This window comes from Hippoglossus stenolepis, chromosome 13, assembly GCF_022539355.2.
Source record: "Hippoglossus stenolepis isolate QCI-W04-F060 chromosome 13, HSTE1.2, whole genome shotgun sequence".
Lineage (NCBI taxonomy): Eukaryota > Metazoa > Chordata > Actinopteri > Pleuronectiformes > Pleuronectidae > Hippoglossus > Hippoglossus stenolepis.
This window is the reverse complement of record NC_061495.1, coordinates 5,357,033-5,375,139: the sequence shown is the minus strand read 5'-3', so window position 1 is coordinate 5,375,139 and position 18,107 is coordinate 5,357,033. Positions and strand designations below refer to the sequence as shown.

The following is an 18,107-nucleotide window of genomic DNA, read 5'->3' as shown; positions in this document are numbered from 1 at the left end:
CTTCAGTAGCTCAAAGACCATACATGGTACGAAGGGAAGTGAGATAAACTCTGTTGATTTCCAGACGGGAAATTGTGTTTACTTCATGTTGTGAGATTCCCTTACAATAAGACGTGATGATGTGAAATAGCTTGAACCCACCAAAATAAAACTCAAACATGACCAGTGAGATGTCTCCTCTTCTCTCTCCCTCATCCCTTCATCCATCACTCTCTCTGTGTGTGTCTCCATCTACGACTCCGGCCCCTCGCTCCATGACCTCCCTCCTCTCATCCCCCCTCTCCCGTGATCAGGCAAAGATTATGGATCACACAGAAGTAGTTATTTATAGAGCAGGATTCCCAGAGGGAGCTCCTGGCCCCCACCTTGCATCCGTGCACTCAGACAAAACCCCGTGCATGTCTAATCACAATTCATGAGGAACCTTTTATAGTTAAAACACAGAGGGCGTGTGTGATAAAAAATAAAGCAGCACAAAGACACAGACAGGTGACAGCAGCGCAAGCTTGCTGATTAAGAAACAACAATAATTGCTGACGTAAAGTTTCTTAGCTGTGAAAACACACACACACACACTCTCAGAGAAGGGAGGCAAACGCCATGGCGACTGGTGGGATTGTGACCTGCAGTTGGTTGGACAGGAGAAGAAAGGGGTGGGGCTAGAGACGCAGGGAGAACCAATGGTGGCAGTCAACGGATTCAACAAATGGCCTGCATGTGCATTCAGCTCAACGCTTTACTGAGAAGTGCTAATACTAAACAGTAAATGTTGCATTGCATGTTCCTGGTGTGTGGTCACTTGTTGTTTTCTTAGTCACCACAGCTCTAGTTGCTTCATCCCTCCTTTCTCTAATCAGTGCGATTGACAGACGGGGCTAACCCGCTGGGCTAAAGCAATTCAAAGTAACTAATCTAATCTAATAATGTACAGATTTACATGGAGATAATGTGATTTCAGGTTGGTATACAGAGATACACAGCACTCCATCACACCCCTGTGAAGTCAGAAGATTAACTGTTGGTGCCGAGTGATACTGGGATGCAGGCACACTGGACAGACACCACACAGAAACCAAGACAGAGCAATGTGTGGTGAGACACTGCAGGCACACGGGCCAAACACCAAAATGCTAATGAAACTGGTTTTATTCAATGATTCAGAAAGGTGGAAAATGTAATCCAGAGAAAAACTTCTACTCCTGCAAGAGTGCACAGTTTTCATTAGAATTACAAAGGAGCCCTTTAAAGTCACATAATAAGAAGAAAACTTTCCCATGTTTATCCACCCAAACGGAGGCACAGACACACAAATACATACATGTACACAACAAGCAGTGGGGAGGGACACACACACAGTTCTTGCCATCTGCTCCATTCAGTTAAAGGCTGCACTGAGTGGTTCTGAGCGAGAGTCTCCATACATCAGTGCCATTCAATAAACACTGTCACTACTCAAGGCAGCACACCCACACAGCTGATGAAGACTTACTCTCTCACTCGACACACACGCACGCACGCACATTTGCCCCTCAAGCAAACACACACACTATAAAAAAGCCATATGTTAAACAAGTTCATGTAAACACATGTACGCTCAGGTATCACACTCGCACACCACAACTTAACAAAACACACCAATGTAAAATGAATCAATACACATAAGCAGTAAATACTCATCACACACGCAAAAAACACACAAATCACAAAGCAGCTCCTTAAAAATGAATCGTAAACGCTAACGACACAAGAATCTGTGCATAACAACAAGAGCTCTTACCCATCAGTGGTGCCGTGCTGTCCGGTTGCTGTGTGCAGTGTGTGTGTGTGTGTGTGTGCAGTGTACAGTATTTCAGCAAGGAAGAGAAAGTGTGTGTGGGTTTGAAGCCAAAAGTGACACTCTGAGCAGAGGCGTAAAGTCCACTGTAGCACAAGAAAAATACAGCAGACCGAGCTGGTTCTCAGGGTGAGAGCAGATCTCTCTCTCTCTCTCTCTCTCTCTCTCTCTCTCTCTCTCTCTCTCTCTCTCTCTCTCTCTCTCTCTCTCTCTCTCTCTCTCAGCCCGTCACACTCTCTCCGTCTCTCACTGTATCGCTTCTCTCGGTTTCTCTAACTGACGCGCTCCGCTCTGTCCTCCGGCTGCCACTGTCCCTCCCTCCCCTCTGTTCCTCTGGTCCCCTCCCACTCTCTCTCTCTCGCCCTCTCTCCCTCTCTCGCAGTGACATCAGAGGGCAGTCTCAGGCATGTTGAGCATTTTACTGGAGTCGCTCTCTTCCTCTCTCTCCTACCACACCGATCGGCGGAGAGGCAGAGGAGAGATTGGGACTACCTTCTCAATCGAATGTGACTAAACAAACATTGCGGTTGGACGCTCTCTGCTATGCACACACCCCACTGTTGTTGATGTGCATTACTAGTTGCACTCAAAAGATATTTCTGGTTCATCTTCTGGCTGAAACTCTCCTACACATCAGCAGCCCAACATTTGTTGTGTAGTTTACTTGACGATAATGGATGCTGCTTTGCTTTGCAGATAGAACACTTTACAACAACTCAAAAGTGTCCACTGCACACACAGAGGATCCTGCTTACAGCTACTGAGGAGAGGCCTCTTCCCATCACGATATGTTTGAATACTATTTGTCTGCGTTTCTTGCATGGATGCTTTGTTGTAAATAAAGATCTCTGTTATAATTATATGCTTTTTTTGTTGCTAAGCTCTCTCTCCCAAATCCATGCTCAATGTCCTATCAATAAAGGCAAGATGCCAAACAAAAAAAAGTTATATTTTATATTTGAAACTTGAAATTCCCTCATGAGGTTTTGCGTGGCCTGATGCACATACGGACATTGTCAAAACACAAAGGTCACGGCTGTCGCTGGTATAGAAGAACAGAAACACAAACAATAAATTAAGAGAGAGCCACTGAATCAGAGTTGAGACACATTCACGTCAATGCCTGAAAAGAACATTAAATATGAATAAAGAGATTTTGATTGAACGACAATGAGAAGCAATTAGAGCGACTGGAGAATGGGTCTATTGAGCGGCATCAAGGTCCACTAATGACAAGTGCTCCTCTGGGGGTGGCGCTTGTCATATGTCTTACTGTCATTTAAACTGTCACTATGATACTAAGCCAATGGGAGTGAATGCAATGGAACTATTTATGAACAGAGTTTGAAATGAAAGAGAAAGGATTAACTGACTGCAGTGTGAATAGCTGTTTACTCAAGTGCAATTTTATATATTACCTCATTTGGAATCAATCTCATTTGCAAGTACCTACTTTATCATTCTCTTTTAACCAAACACTGAAGACGAGACAGGATTCTACTTGTGTTCTGAACCTGCTGGTGCTGGTTGCAAATGCTCAAGGAGTTTTGCACAGCACAACGTTGAGCTGTAATACAAGTTTAAATCTCAAGCAAATGTCCTCTAATACACAAGAGAGGAAACCAGTAGCCTAAATTTCGATTCCCACAGGAAACATAAGCTTCACCTTAGGTGCTAGGGTGAATATGGTTGGAGCTACGCTGGGAAGATCTGGCCGGCTGAAAAAAGTGTAAATTAAACCCTAAAGGTTTGATCAACAAATTCCAACACTGTTCCTGTTGTGCACAAGAGGGCACGTCAGGTCAGCAGCACTGCCAATGCTCATCGCTTTCTTTGACTTTCACAGGAATGTACACCGTTGATGCATCGCTAAGGGTCACACTGTCTCATACAGCAATCTCTGAGGTGTTTGAGGAGGACATTCACTCACACCACGTTGAGGCTTTTTGTCAACAACAACACAATCAGAGCTCCCCACCCTACACAACAGATATGGCTCTGTGCACTTTCTTCTTCTTCACTGAAATGTCGCTACTTCGACACATTGGAGCAGATCCAGCATGTGTCGCACATGAAGCTTGAGGCATTTACAGCCAGAGTGGGACTGGGCTGAGAGCACTGTATTCCAGATGTCACACACCGAAGTGGTCTGCTAATATATATAATCAGGCAAAAATTAATGTTAAAACCTGCAGGGTTGACCAGAGATGTGTTGGATCTTTAGGATAGAGAGAAAAATACTTAAGTTTCACTTTTAAATCAGATTTTTACTTCAGGTTTGCGCACAGAAATTAGGGGACTCTATCAAAAACATGGCAACATAACTAGCTGTTTACCTCAATAAAAGAAACTGTTGGTTACTTCACAAACCGAACAATAATCTTAATATCTAAGTGCATATAAACACACTGATCTTGTTTTTACAAACACCTCCTCAATTTGTGTGTGTGTGTGTGTGTGTGTGTGTGTGTGTGTGTGTGTGTGTGTGTGTGTGTGTGTGTGTGTGTGGGTTTGTTTAAGGTCCATGCATGCACGTTGGCCTGCGTTCTGTGTGTTTTTTTGCAGGAGCTATTTTTGAAGTTCAGCGTAACATCCAGGAAGCCAACTTTTGTTTGATGAGACAACACACCCACACACCTGGCTGCGATAGAAACTCTGTGTTATCAGCTTGTTGTATGCCGCCATTGACGTCAAAGGCTTAGCTAGATTTCATGCAGCCATGACACTGATAACAGCTAATGCTACTGAACCCAAAACCATAAAACCATGCACGCACACACGCACACAAACACCCTTTCATTGTTTACACCAGGTACAATCACCACTGCAGAGGACAGTAGCTAAACTGTGACTGTGAGCAACAGAGCACCTCATTAACTTTGCATTGAAAATCTATGTATGGACATTAGGTCAGTTGGTAACCGACATGGTCAAAGATCAGTGGTTGCGAGCAAGCGGCTTGTCAAACAAAAACAAACAGTGGGGCGCATGTGGACATCTATGAAAAGGTTTTTCTTTGGCCATAATACGGCATGCATTAAATTGTTCAAGACCACCAGGGCATTACCAAGCATGGGAGCATGTTTACATGAACAGCATATTATGCAAGCAAGCCAAATTCATAAGCCTCAAATCACAACAAAAACAATTAACTCAACACAAGAGTTTCTGAATTTGTGCTCTAAGGGATTTCTCACCTGTTCATGCTCGCAAAGCAACACCAGGCAGAATCTGTTCTAACACTCAACAAGTCCACGTGCACAGACACTCAAACTTCATGCAGAGACCTTGAGCTTATAATGGACTTGAATGAGTGGGTCAAATATTACCATCAATTGAAAACAACACGTATGAATGAACCCTCGCACAGAGTGGCCTGTGACCGAAGATAAGACAATAAATGTCTATGAGAGACAGACAGAGACAGAGCGAGCGAGAGAGACCTCTGAAATATTCGCAGCAGCCTGTGAGAGAATCAGACAAGGCGATAAGTGAGCATATCCGAGATAAATAGCTTGTGTAGCTATCTGCATCAGAGTCAGCGTGCGCGTGTTGCTTAAATAATGCATGTGGCATAATGATTGCGAGGCATGCTGAAGTACACAGTATGGCAGCGAGGCAGACAGGACTGATTAATAAGTAATGGACGGTGTCCGCCTCATAATGCACACATGTGCACACACACACACACACACACGCCCGCGCACGCACACGCACACACACACACACACACGCATGCAAACTACAACCACAAGCTGGTCCATACTTAGGAGAAGGAGAAAGACAGCAGCTCTTATTTTTGTACCTTCTCATGAGCTTGTCTTTCCCCTCCTCCCCCACAGTGACAGGGGGTATGGTGGGAGGAGGATTGCTTTTTTCATCCATCTCCCAAGAGAACCCAAGACCCAACTCCAAATACGAAAGCTACTGTGTCGTTTATTATTGATTTGGGTTATTTATAATACACGCTCACACCACACCCCAGCTCCACAATAAGGCTCCCTACAGCAATACAATAACCGCTCATAACAATCAAAACGTGCTCAATTGATAGAGAAAAGGATAACCCACCACTTCAGCACCCTTTATGTCTTATCTTATTAGTGATATAAAGCATAGCTGAAGCATAAAGAAAATATTATTTTGAATTTGAAAGGCTTGAGCACAAGTCCTGACCTGTAAACTCATTAAATGGTTAAACAAAGATCACATGCAGAGAACGGTTCCAACAAAACAGGGACGTCTCATCATAAATAAGCTGATGCCCACAGTGATGTCTGGAAGTAGGAACCAGCAGGCCTGCATCCCTTGGTCTAGCACCATAACTGCCCTTGTTAAAGCCACACATTCCTGGTAAGTGGCTACAGACATAAAACAACCAACAGTGCTCAGGGTGCTGCAGGCTGACATGACCAAGGCCTTTGATGGGGTGGACCGTTTCCAGCTGCTCCAACATCTGGTCAACATGGAGTTGTGCCCCAGACTTTTAGCCTGGGTACACAGCTATATGACGGCAAATGGCACTTACAGTTCTTGGTCTGAGGTTACATCTGGGTCCCCCAAGGAGTTATGGTCTCACCATACCAAATTCTCCTGAATATGTCCCCGCGTCTTTAAGAACACATTGCACATTGGTTAAGCTGATGAAATAGGGCTGTCTGGGGCCATTCCCTTAACCGATAGTCATAACTTAAGGAGACATAAGGGACTGATATGATTGGGTCAATCAGCGAAGCCATTCAGTATATAATTATTGTACTGGTTTCTTAAGAAAGTGGGGATCTATGTTGTTGGGGTAAGATGAGTTTAAATGTCATAAAATGTCAGGGTCTCAATGATTCACAAACATACGCGCGCAAGAGATCACAAAATCCTAAAATCTAGTTTTCATGAGGCTGCCTTTCTGATCTCTTTGAGGTAACTCACTCTACAAAAATGACCCATAACAAGAATCAACTCCTATCAGACCTTAAATCACCAAGGCTTCAAAACACCTTCTTCAAACCCAGTCATGGCAAGAAAAAATAACTGCTTTGAGCTCTTGGCTGCAGTGGGGATCTCTCTGTTCATTCATATTTTACGCCCTCTCCTTCCGTCTCAATGGTAATGCCTTCCCAGTCTGCACCAAGCTCACAGCAGACAGAGAGCCATTAGCTGTCGGCAATGCCAAATTGAACTTATGAGAGCTGTCAGTCAGATGTCAGCTCACCACACTGCTCCATGTGCACTTAAAAGTCAAATGGGTCACAGGAATGCCACTGTGCACTAAAGCTGGACCTTTATGGACAGAGTACGGATTATAGCATTGTGCCTTATATGGGCCTTGTCAATAATGGAAACAGACATAGAACTAGTAAGGATGGTTACAAATGGAGGACCGCATCAATAACAAAGAATAGTCCACGTGCAAGCCCAAAGGGGATAAAGAATTCAGACAATGAGAAAAGGTGTAGATCTGTTGCTGATCATCAGTTTTGGCTGCACATAATGGCAGAAGGCAAACACGTTCTATTTTTTTCTGTTAAACAACTCTGTGGTGAAACACGGTCTATCGCTGACAGACACACTGCAGCCATTAGGCTCCGGGCTTCTCTGTAATGAACTCCTCTTACTGGAGCGAGGAAGGCAAACCTGTGGTCACGGTGGTGTTTGTCAGCCAGCAGCTAGCTAAACCCTCGCAAGAGGAAAGAAAGGGTCTGAGCCCTGAAGTGGTCATCCATAATAGATAGGTTCCAGAGAACCCTTCTAGATCCATATGGTCCTGCTCGGACTTTTAAAAGCCTTCTCACAACACACCTCTACATTAACAAGTGAGGTGAACGGGATGTGAAAGGGTGAAGAATGGTTGAAGTAAAATTAAATATCCACCTGTTTATTTTTACACCTGCACATTAACAAACACACTAAATTCAAAAAACTGTAAACTCTAGGGAAATATCTACCTCTAAGTATTATAGAAGCGAAAGAATCTCATATGTGTTAGCCCATGCTAGCCCTTGTGAGACAAGACACTTCAACAAGTCCAAATCTAGCTCTGCTGAGCTTGGTACTCCGGGAGATGATAGGTCATAATTTGAGCAGCTTGGTCAAAGCCATAGGCTCTTGATGCTGCTGATTGATTAAAGTAATGGAGACTTTGAGAGTACAGAAACTGAAGGCATCATCAAAACTCACGTCTGTTCTTTTCTGATTCGAATAAACAGTTTTAAACTCGTTTTGTTGTGAAAGTAGCTTCCAGCTCCAAATATTTTGCAAGAACATGAAAATGTATTTGCTGTGCTATATTTTGAAATGACCATACATAGATTACAGTTAGGTCTGAATCGAGATCATGATTTTTTTATACAATTCATCGTGCAGCCCTAATTCACACACTGACACAACCTCACACTCCAGACGTCTGCCAAAGCCCATCCAGCCAACACGGCAAAACACACCATATGCAACATTCATGACATGGTAGCATGGTAAAAAAATCCCCTCTGCACACACACACACACACACACACACACACACACACACACACACACACACACACACACACACACACACACACACACACACACACACACACACACACACACACACACACACAGAGATCCCCCTAAATAGCTGTCAGGATAATGGCAATGATGCAGACAAAGTAGGTTAAGGCACTGTCTGTTCTCCTGGAAGACAAAACAAGTCTGGCTCTGAGCACTCTGCCATACTTTCTTAGACTTGAAAAAAAAAAAGAGTGTGTGCATGTGTGTGTGCATGTGCGCCTTTAACAGGGTTAACATGAAGGCCACAACCTCAGGCTATGTCTGTAGATATAATTAGGCACTGGGCACTGGGACACTGTGTTGTATTCCCTTTATAACTCCAATTTCTACCTCAGGATTAAATTTATCTTCACCTTTGCTCTCCGATAGCCTCAGGTATGTTTGAGCATGTAGCCCTGGACCTTTTGCCTCGGTACAATGCTGTGAATGGGCTGAAACATCTTTTTTTTATTCCAAATATATATGTAAACTACTCCGAAAAGATTTAGTGCAAAAGAAATAAGGGAATTCAAGGAGATGAATTGAAGGAAAATACTGGAGATCAGATTACAGTTCATCACAAGTTCAAGAGAACCATTTGGAAAAATCCCTTGGGCACTGACTTTGACATGGTTTTGTGTTTGTGTGTGTGTGTGTGTGTGTGTTGCGTGTTTCTGACTGATGGCGGCTGAGCAGGAAAGAGGCAGCTGCCCACCGACTCAAGCCTACACCACACTGGCACCGGGGTGGTGAATCCATGCCAGGTCAGGAGGGTGTACGGGGGTGGTCGGGGGGACTTTGGGACCATCTGGGGAGCTGGCACCGGGGCCCGAGGGCTGTGTGAGCTCCGTGGTGAGCATGTGTGTACAAAACAGGTTGTCTTCCATTAGGTGCTGATTGTAAGCCTCACCGTTGAGGTGTAGGACTAATATTCAATACGAGGTTACAATCTGTTGAATTAGGACTACGACCTAAAGACCACGACGTGCTGATCCTGTTATGTGATTGATGCTTAATGCTTCAGTGCTACACACAATAACTGGGTTGGAACATCAACCTTTAAGTGATTAAGTACAAGTATTGTTGGCAAATCTCTACTTTTACATATTTTATTTTCAAATATTCAATTCAGTATTTTGAATCACAACAGATTCCTGGTGGGAAGTCGCTTTGCCATGAGATTTTGAGCTTCAAGTGCAGAGAGGGAGGTAGCAGGGGTCCGTCTGGCAGAAACGTGTCTTAGCGCAGTCATGGTGACCTACAGACGTGATGTCGTATGGGACACACCTCGCTCTCCATCCTCTGGCTTCTCAACACTTATCCCGGCCATTTTCCTCTGCTTTTCACCCCTTTCACTTCATGTGCTGTGTCTCATCTACAAATGTGCACTGCATTCACCAAAAAAAGATTGATTCAGTCAGAGTGAGGGGGAAATAGAGATGATTAAACTTCGACACCTTAAAAAGGTGACAAATATTTATCACTTTCTTTGTAGATGATCATCTTTCTGATCATGATATCCATACACCACTACATGTGCTGCTTTCTATTAAAGGTGTGAAGTATGTGAAGAAACTTTAGGCCTTGGAAAACACAGAGTGGGAAAGTGCAGCAGGGTGAGGGTTTGAAAAGGTTCTATGGAAATGTACCTAGTGAACAAATGTTCTTGAAACTTGGTAGAAGGGAGTAGTACAGGCCAAAAAACTCATTAACTGTAGGAGCTGATTCCATAAAGGAGGCAAATCCTTTCTTAACATTACGATGGGACAGTTTCTAACTTTTTTGTGAATTTCTCAAGCAATGATGCAGAGATCCTTATGAAGATATCAGACATGGGTAGAGTGCAGATATCTATAAACGGATGACATTTGGTACAGATCTGGATAATTATCTGGATTTTAAGTTCGCTGTTGGACATTTTGAGATACATAAACTAACAGTGCTGCAATCTTTTGGTTTGTTCCTTTCAACTTAATCAGAGAGTGGATATTTTGCCTGTTTATTTTAAGCAGTTTATGTCTGTGTGCACTGTTTATGTATCAGACCTCAATATATTTATATGCAATATGATGATAAAGTGGCCCATCAGCCATGGTGGAGGTGAGCTCTCAGACTCTGCTTTCCTTTCTGTGTGGTTTGAGTGTCTTGGAAAAATCACTGATCTGCTGAGATTTCCACTGACAACAGTCTAATGTTCACTGTCAACCATCCAGTGAACAGCAGATCTGTGGGATAGTATGTCTGGTTAGTGCGTGAGGTCAAAAGAGGAGGCCAGGCTGGTTCAAGACTGACAGGAAGGTGACACGTTAATAACAATATGTTCGAACACTGGTTTACAAGATCAGCTCTGATGGCTCAACCCGTCAAACCTTGAAGTGACTGGGCTGCAGCAGCAATTCCAGTCCGGAACAAGAACAAGAAAGAAAGGCTATAGGATAAACATTTGACCCAGAACTGTAGGGCTACAGCCACACTTCTACGTTTTATCTTACTGTTCAACATTGTTGTGTCTCGTGCAGTATTTTCTGTAAGTAAGCAACAAATGTCAGAGTAAATAACCTGCTGCCTGTTCACACCATTATGCACATGCCCAGTTTTACATGAACGGTTCTGTGATATGCGTTTTCAGGTGTGTTAGTAGGAACAAGAACAATTACTGATACAAAGTTAAAACGCTTTATTAGATATTGTAAATGGATGAAGCCTTGGAAACCATGACCTGGTCTGATGATTCCCAATTTCTCCTGCGAGTTGTACTCTCAGGTCGGAGTCCAACATGTGGTTGGGTTTAGACAACAAAAGCACTTTGGTTAGAGTTTAGGAAAGATTCTGGATTTGGTTAAACCTAATGAAATAAATACATTCAGCCTTGTGCTTGCAGTCAGTTTTGATTCCCTCAACCCTAAACCAACATCAAAATCTTACCACAACTCAAACCGAAGAGAAACATAAACATGTTAAATCACTCCGTCATTGCTGCGAGCAACACTGCATCACAAGAGCATGTGCCACTTATAATTCAGGCTGGGGGTAAAGGTCGACGCTGCCCCCTATTCATGTTTTCCTAAACCGTTATCTCTATAAATAGATTCTACATGTGAATATGCAGGCAAGGGACACCCTTTTGTGGATGGAAGCCCTTTGGGAAACGGTCCGTGTGGAGAGCAAAAGAGGCGGAACACGTCGACTGAATTGCAACTATTGTCTTTTTAATTTATGTGCATTCAGATGTAGATAGCTGTTATAGATATTATCCAACATGTTGTCTAGACCTAAAAACGCAAACAAAACGTATTGTGGAGAAACTGTGGACTCGTGTGATAAAAGAAACTCATCAGACTATAAACAATGTACAGTTAACAGAAGTGTATCCATCCAAAATATTGACCATTGCCCCGAAATGCTAATTCGTCATCAGATGATAGCCAATGAGCTCCGTGATTGCTTGTACCTCATAAAGTTACCACTGAGTCAAGATCCAGATCAGCTCTAAAAGTCACACACACTGACAAATAATACTGGAGTTGAGTGAGCAAGCAGATGCAGAGTGAGAAAGAATTGGCAAAAAAAAATTTTTTTTAATCCTCTACTTTTAGTGATTTGGTTTCCAGAGTTTTTGAAATGGTAATGAGCGCCCTGATATTTGCATAATGTGCCTTTCCTCATCCCTCTTTTTCGGCTTACCCAAGCTCTCTTCTCCTCCCATGTCTGCCCCCACCTTCATTCACTGCATTCATTCTACCTCCTCCTCCCACTGCCATTACTTAAGTGCTCGCAGATAATTGATGAGTCTAAATAAAGATAAGCTTTTCAGTTGGGGGACAGGCGCTGGCCAACAGGTCTGCCACTTCCTGTGTGAAGCACTCTTCATCCTCCCCTCAACTTGCTTGCCTCTCATTCTGCTAAGCTGTACTATCAGCGCTGTGCAGACAGAAAATGGACATGTGCACACAGCATTAAGACAAAAAAATGTCAAATGAAAAGAAAAATGAGACAACTGTCACATTTCGTGCCGATTACGACAACGCACACCAGGCTCTGATGAAACAAGCCACAACAAAGCCCTTATGTGAGCTACCAAACCGCTTCTGGTCTATATTATCTGTCACTGCTGCTCTACTCCTCTTCTATTTTTCCCATCCTCTCTCTCCTTCTCCTCCTTCGTCACTTCTCTCACCTTCCCCTCCCTCCTCCTCACTCCCTGCAGCGTCTGTGCTCTGACAGTTATGTGTGAGTGGAGCGTGGGCTGCTGCTAATTTGTGCAGAGTGGGAGAAAGCTGTTTTGGCTAAGGGAGAAAGAGCCGAGTTTAGCCTTAGCGGCGAGATGGCACACAAACAGACACAAACTTGCATCTCGGTCTTTAATAATCCTAACTCCAACTATTACCCTCATCCTAACCCAAACTTTATTCTTACCCGAACCCCTAAAAGTCTCAAGATTTCAAATTGGAAGTCGCTTTGGATATAAGCGTCAGGTAAATGACATGTAGCGTAACGTTATGTCAAGTCCTGTAAAGTTGTGAGGACCGACCAAGGTGTCATGGCTCTGTAAGGTCTATGACTCAGAGTCCTACCACACACACACACGTGTCCTTTAATACATGTTTGTCTCGGCTGTAGTTTTATCACTCCCTCTTCCAATGTCACATGAGCATTCACAGAAACAAACAGATGCTCAAACCCACATTCACATGACTTCAGTTTCTCTTACAGTACCTCGTCCTGTACACAATTTAGTCATCCTGATTAATATGCATCCAAATCTGTCTCTATCGCAGAGTCTTCCTGATAATACTCCACCACTGCTCTGTGCTTTAGTCATTCACTCTGATCGGCACTCATTCTATTCCTGATCTTAAACCTTAAAAAACTAGAAATGTCGCCCCCGAGGAGTTGAGTTGACATCCATGTCAGTCCATGAATGTAAGTCATGGACTTTAGTTAAGTCACCATCTTTGGTTAAGTCACCATCTTTGGTGTTTAGTTGTTCTTTGAGGAAAAAAAAAAAAAATCACATGAATGGGACAAATTCAAGACCTTTGACCTCCAAATGCTAATCAGATTTAAAAAAGAAATCCCCTCAAGATGTTCCTGGAAAATCACATTCATAAGAATGGGATGGATGGATGAAAGTATGCATGTAACCCCAAAACATAATGCCTTTGGCCACGGCTGTAGCGAGGAGGCATCTAAACAAGAAACACATACTCACAGACTGGTGACTTTGAGTTTAATAGTGCTGACTTCAGCCACTCTCCTCCCCCCCTACTGCTGAAACTGTGTTGAAATGACTTCATTGCGTAGGACACTTACACGCACAGGTTGCTACTAATCCTCGTGGCACCCTGTTAATTTATTATAACACATCTTATGAATGTGTTGTATTGTGCTGTATTTAATCCAATAAAACGCTGGGGTCTTTTTTTTTCGGAAGGCATTTACGTATTTCGTTATTCTTAGGACCATACTAAACTGAATTTTCCAAGTCAAATTTGATTTTAACAGTTCAGTCTTATGATTGGACCAGTGAGTAAGTCAGTGGCCAGACTGTGTACTACATCTAACACTGGACAGACCAAACTGCAGTCTAGATGCTTGGGTTATACTGATTTTTTTTATTCAACAAAAATCAAGGGACATAAAGGACTTTGACAAGAGGAAAAAACGATTTCTGCAGCAAATACTCTGTCCTCTACAGAGCCCTGATCCCACCATCATGAAGTCAGTGTGGGATCACATGAAGAGACAGAAGCTACTAAGAATAAATCTGCAAAGGACAATGTGGCAAGTTCCTATGAGGTATTTAGAACAACCTACTTTCCGATTTCATTGTTTACTGCGCTTTGTATGAAGTTAACTAATCATATAAAACTATTCATGGCTTTCATATCAATCGATATCGATATATATCGCGATATAAATCAAATCAGCACCACTGCACTGAGGCACATTACTCTGCAGGTCAACAAGTGACTCTGCTCCTCTGCCGTTTTTTAATCTCTCACACGTAGAACTGATTTATGTTCCTGGATAAACAGGGCGTCGCTTCTTCTGCAACAATGAACTTAAAACACTGCGTTGCATCAGAATCTGCGGGAGGAACGTCTGTTTGCAAGTGTGTGTGTGTGTGTGTGTGTGTGTGTGTGTGTGTGTGTGTGTGTGTGTGTGTGTGTGTGTGTGTGTGTGTGTGTGTGTGTGTGTGCTCGTCTCTGTCCCTCCTCACACATGAACTGATAATCATATTTATCTATTTTCTAATCGATGATGTTGGATCATGTCTCTGGATCGTTCAGGTCACTTTCACCCTGATGTCCTGACTGTGCGCGTCACGTTACGTCTGGTGTTGTGTAGCAGGTTTAAACATGTGTCTCATAAACTCTGGAGCGAATCAAACAAACACAAAGTAAACTTCTGTCCTGTACGTGTCCTAATAACTGATCAGTGATGGTGATTATTGTTCAAGTGTAAAGTTGAAGGTCAGAGGGGGAGTGAGGAGGAAGCAGACTCCGACAGGAGACTCTGACACAGGACGACCGGACCTTTAATGTGCGTCTGTCCTGGTCCTGAAGCAGCGCTGGTTATAATTATTCATCACTTTATTGTTATATCACCCAGGCCTATTCATGGCATTGTTTCTGACAGTATCCACACTTTACTTTAAGTGCATAAATGCATGCCACTTTTCTAACACCCAAAAGGTCAGTTACTTTAAAGAAGAAATAATCCTGCCTACAGCTTTCATTCAATTTAATTAATTTGACAAGTTGATTTATACCAGGCTACCAAGTCATAGGCTGGACCAAGCATCTCCACTTCCTCCCACTATCCAGAATGTTGCTAAAACTGCCCTGGATACCAACACTACCATCTTGCGCATTTAGAGCCAGAGTCTGTACGGTAGCAAGATATTTATAGGGCTTTTATACTGGCCAGGTTTTTATACAGTTTATGACCTAAGTGAATCCATGATTGTTTCCTTCACCTTTAATTGTATTTTAATTAGTTCATGAGAACATGCTGTCGTCTTCCTACAGGAGACGTGTGTTACGTATGATAAGGGTCTACAACGTGAATTGCATTTAACCTGCACTATAAGTCCATTGCAAATGAGATAGCTGTAAGAGGTTCATCTCTGGCTGCAGCACAGCTCCAGCACTTCAGTTACAGGATTACAGTTTATCATCACTAAGTGAGGTTTCATCACTACGCTCACTCATCTGTTATCTGCTACTCTCTCATCACAGAGTCAATTAAATAACCTGTAAATGTCAAAATCAGTAGATTCATTTCAGAGATGCTTTTACCAAAGGCAGGTGTCTAACTCACGTTCAACCACAGACCGCAGGGAAATAAAAAGAGCCTCAGACGATGTGTGTTGCCCTGTTGATACTAGGCTGCCAACAAGTATTTGTTAAAGCTACAGTAAATATATAAAAGGCAGTAAAATACTGATGTATCTTTTAATAGGTTTCAGGGAAAGTGGTGTCTTTGTGTCACTACAATATAGATGAACTCAGACTTCAAACTCTATATTACTAAAACTAAGTTATACTTTACTACATTTCTGAAAACCATCTAAAAACTTAAATCCAGAGGAGGGTCAACATAGTTTCCCCTAATTACTTTATGTCTTTAAAACAATCAGAGAGAGCCCAGATAGATTGAAGCCAAATACATGTCGTACATATGTTTGTATGTTTTACGAGTCGACATCTGCCTGTGTGTTTATACTATTACGTGGGTCACTTCTGCAAAGTAAACGAAATGGCTCCAGCTCTTGGCAGCCGTATCTAAGACACACTGCTGCATCAGCACGTCCTCCCGCCACACGGGACAAACATACCGCTTGTGGGTTGATGACATGCTGATGGGGTGAGATCATCACACGTTCCTGTCATGAAGAGTGTTAAGTTCCAACAAAATGTCTTCTTTCACATGCACTTTTGCATCTCATCACTGCATGGCAAAACTCTAAAAATGATTTGGCCACTGAATAATACATTGTCATGTGCTAAAAACAATAAGCAACGTCAGCTGGTGAAAACACACACGTGCTCAGAAGTAAATGATAAGTTTCCTCCAAAGCAGATGCTGACAGGATATATTATTGAGCCATACATTAGCCAGCTAAGGCAACCATGATCCTCCAATGAGCACTGATGCTCTGTAATCACCTGTGGTGCATTTGACATCAGTAACCCCGAAGACATGACGGCAACAATCAGTCAACTGCACGGCTTTGGGCAGGTTAACTCACCTGAGTCAGTGGCAGTGCAAATATAAAAACCAGAAGTTAAACAAGGTAAACTAGACCAAAACTAATATAGAGGAAAGTCTTTGTTTCTGCTTTCATTAAAAATATATCATTTCGCAAATCTGTTCGTCTGTATAGGGCTTAAAAATCTCAAGAATAATTCATCTTATCAATTTAATGCTTGGTGTGTGTATTGTTAAGGATCCAAAGAAGTGCAGTGTCGAATTTGGTGCAATTTGTACACACGAAATGTTCAATATTAATAAACAACATCAATAAAGAGACGACCAGCGCTCTGCAGCCGGGGCAGCCAGGACTCATGAAGGGGACAACTGGTGCATTACCCACATCGGCAATGACAACTGATTCTCAAGTTTGAGGCTCTACGCTTCACTGAACTTTGAATAAACAGGTGAACAGCTCCTTGTGCAGCAGCAGTGGTGAATCCAGTCTTTACTTGCAGCCTTACCACAGGCCAATCAAAAAGTCTGTTCCAAAATGGCAGGTTTAAAAGTCCAGTAGAGCTGAATCAGTGGCAGTATCAAACAATCACATGATGTCAACAGGTACAACTGTTCCTTCAAATCCATTATTAATCATGACACTTCATCAAGCATTTAAAAAGTCAATCTGCTAATCCACTGTTTTGTGGTGATGCCGCTTGAGATTCAGCTCCACTCAGGTTTGCAAATTAGCCACTGATTTCTTCATGTTGTGAATAAAAACAACTAGCATAATAACAATGAGGTCATTCTGCACACAGAGGGGGACACACTTATAAAGAAGTCCTACCGAAATGGTTGAGTGCAAGTGGATTGAGAAGTTCCAGAGGCTGATCCTTGTTGCTGAAGACGCCTGTTAGAGAGGAGAAAAGAAACCGTCATCTAAAATCAGGTGTGGAAAACATCCGACTTTCAGACAATTTGATCTGGTTCACAAGACAATTCAAAAAAAGCAATACAGGAAGTATGCTTGTCTGAAGCTCAACAACCAGCCAACCTCCCTTGAACTAGATAGAATCATGCTTCTACTTGTAATAAATTAACATGAATCCCACCTCAAGTCGGAACAACAACTCAGAGATTGGCAAAACATTCTGAGCAGGTGATAAGAGCCGACACCTGTGTTTGTGAGTTGTAGAGAAAATCACGTGACTCCCCGCGGCGGAATTAATACGTCACTTCCAGTCTTTGCCTGCTGCTGTTGTGTACGCGTCTGTGCAGAAAACCTCCCACTGTGTTGTACATGTGTGAAAAGTAAACCGAGGGTAAAGTCAGTTTCCAATTCTTCGGACTTTACCCACAGGTCATGTCTGAAAACGGCTTTAGTCAGTTTCAGCTGGTGCTGCTGAAGACTGCAAGTTTGAAAATGTAAAAGAAAAACTCTGGGGAGTTAGAAAGAAGTGCGCTTGCCAGACTTCCGTAGGCCGGTCCTAATCTCTGCTCGAGGTTCTGGGCTACACAACTAGCACCACCTTTCCCAAAATCGACTCTTG

At 42.8% G+C, this 18,107-nt stretch overlaps 1 protein-coding gene across 3 annotated transcripts in view; it reads right to left on the bottom strand.

Moving 5' to 3' along the window:
* The window catches only part of hdac4 (histone deacetylase 4), a 115,024-nt gene that overhangs the window by 58,063 nt on the left and 38,854 nt on the right, over positions 1 to 18,107 (bottom strand). For 2 of the 3 annotated variants that reach the window (XM_035173924.2, XM_035173925.2), the window contains exon 3: positions 17,405 to 17,467. In XM_035173924.2, coding sequence (XP_035029815.2) covers positions 17,405 to 17,467 — 63 coding nt within the window. Of the gene's footprint in view, positions 1 to 1,777; positions 2,139 to 17,404; positions 17,468 to 18,107 lie in introns of those variants that run through there. The other variant, XM_035173926.2, reaches the window with a different exon arrangement.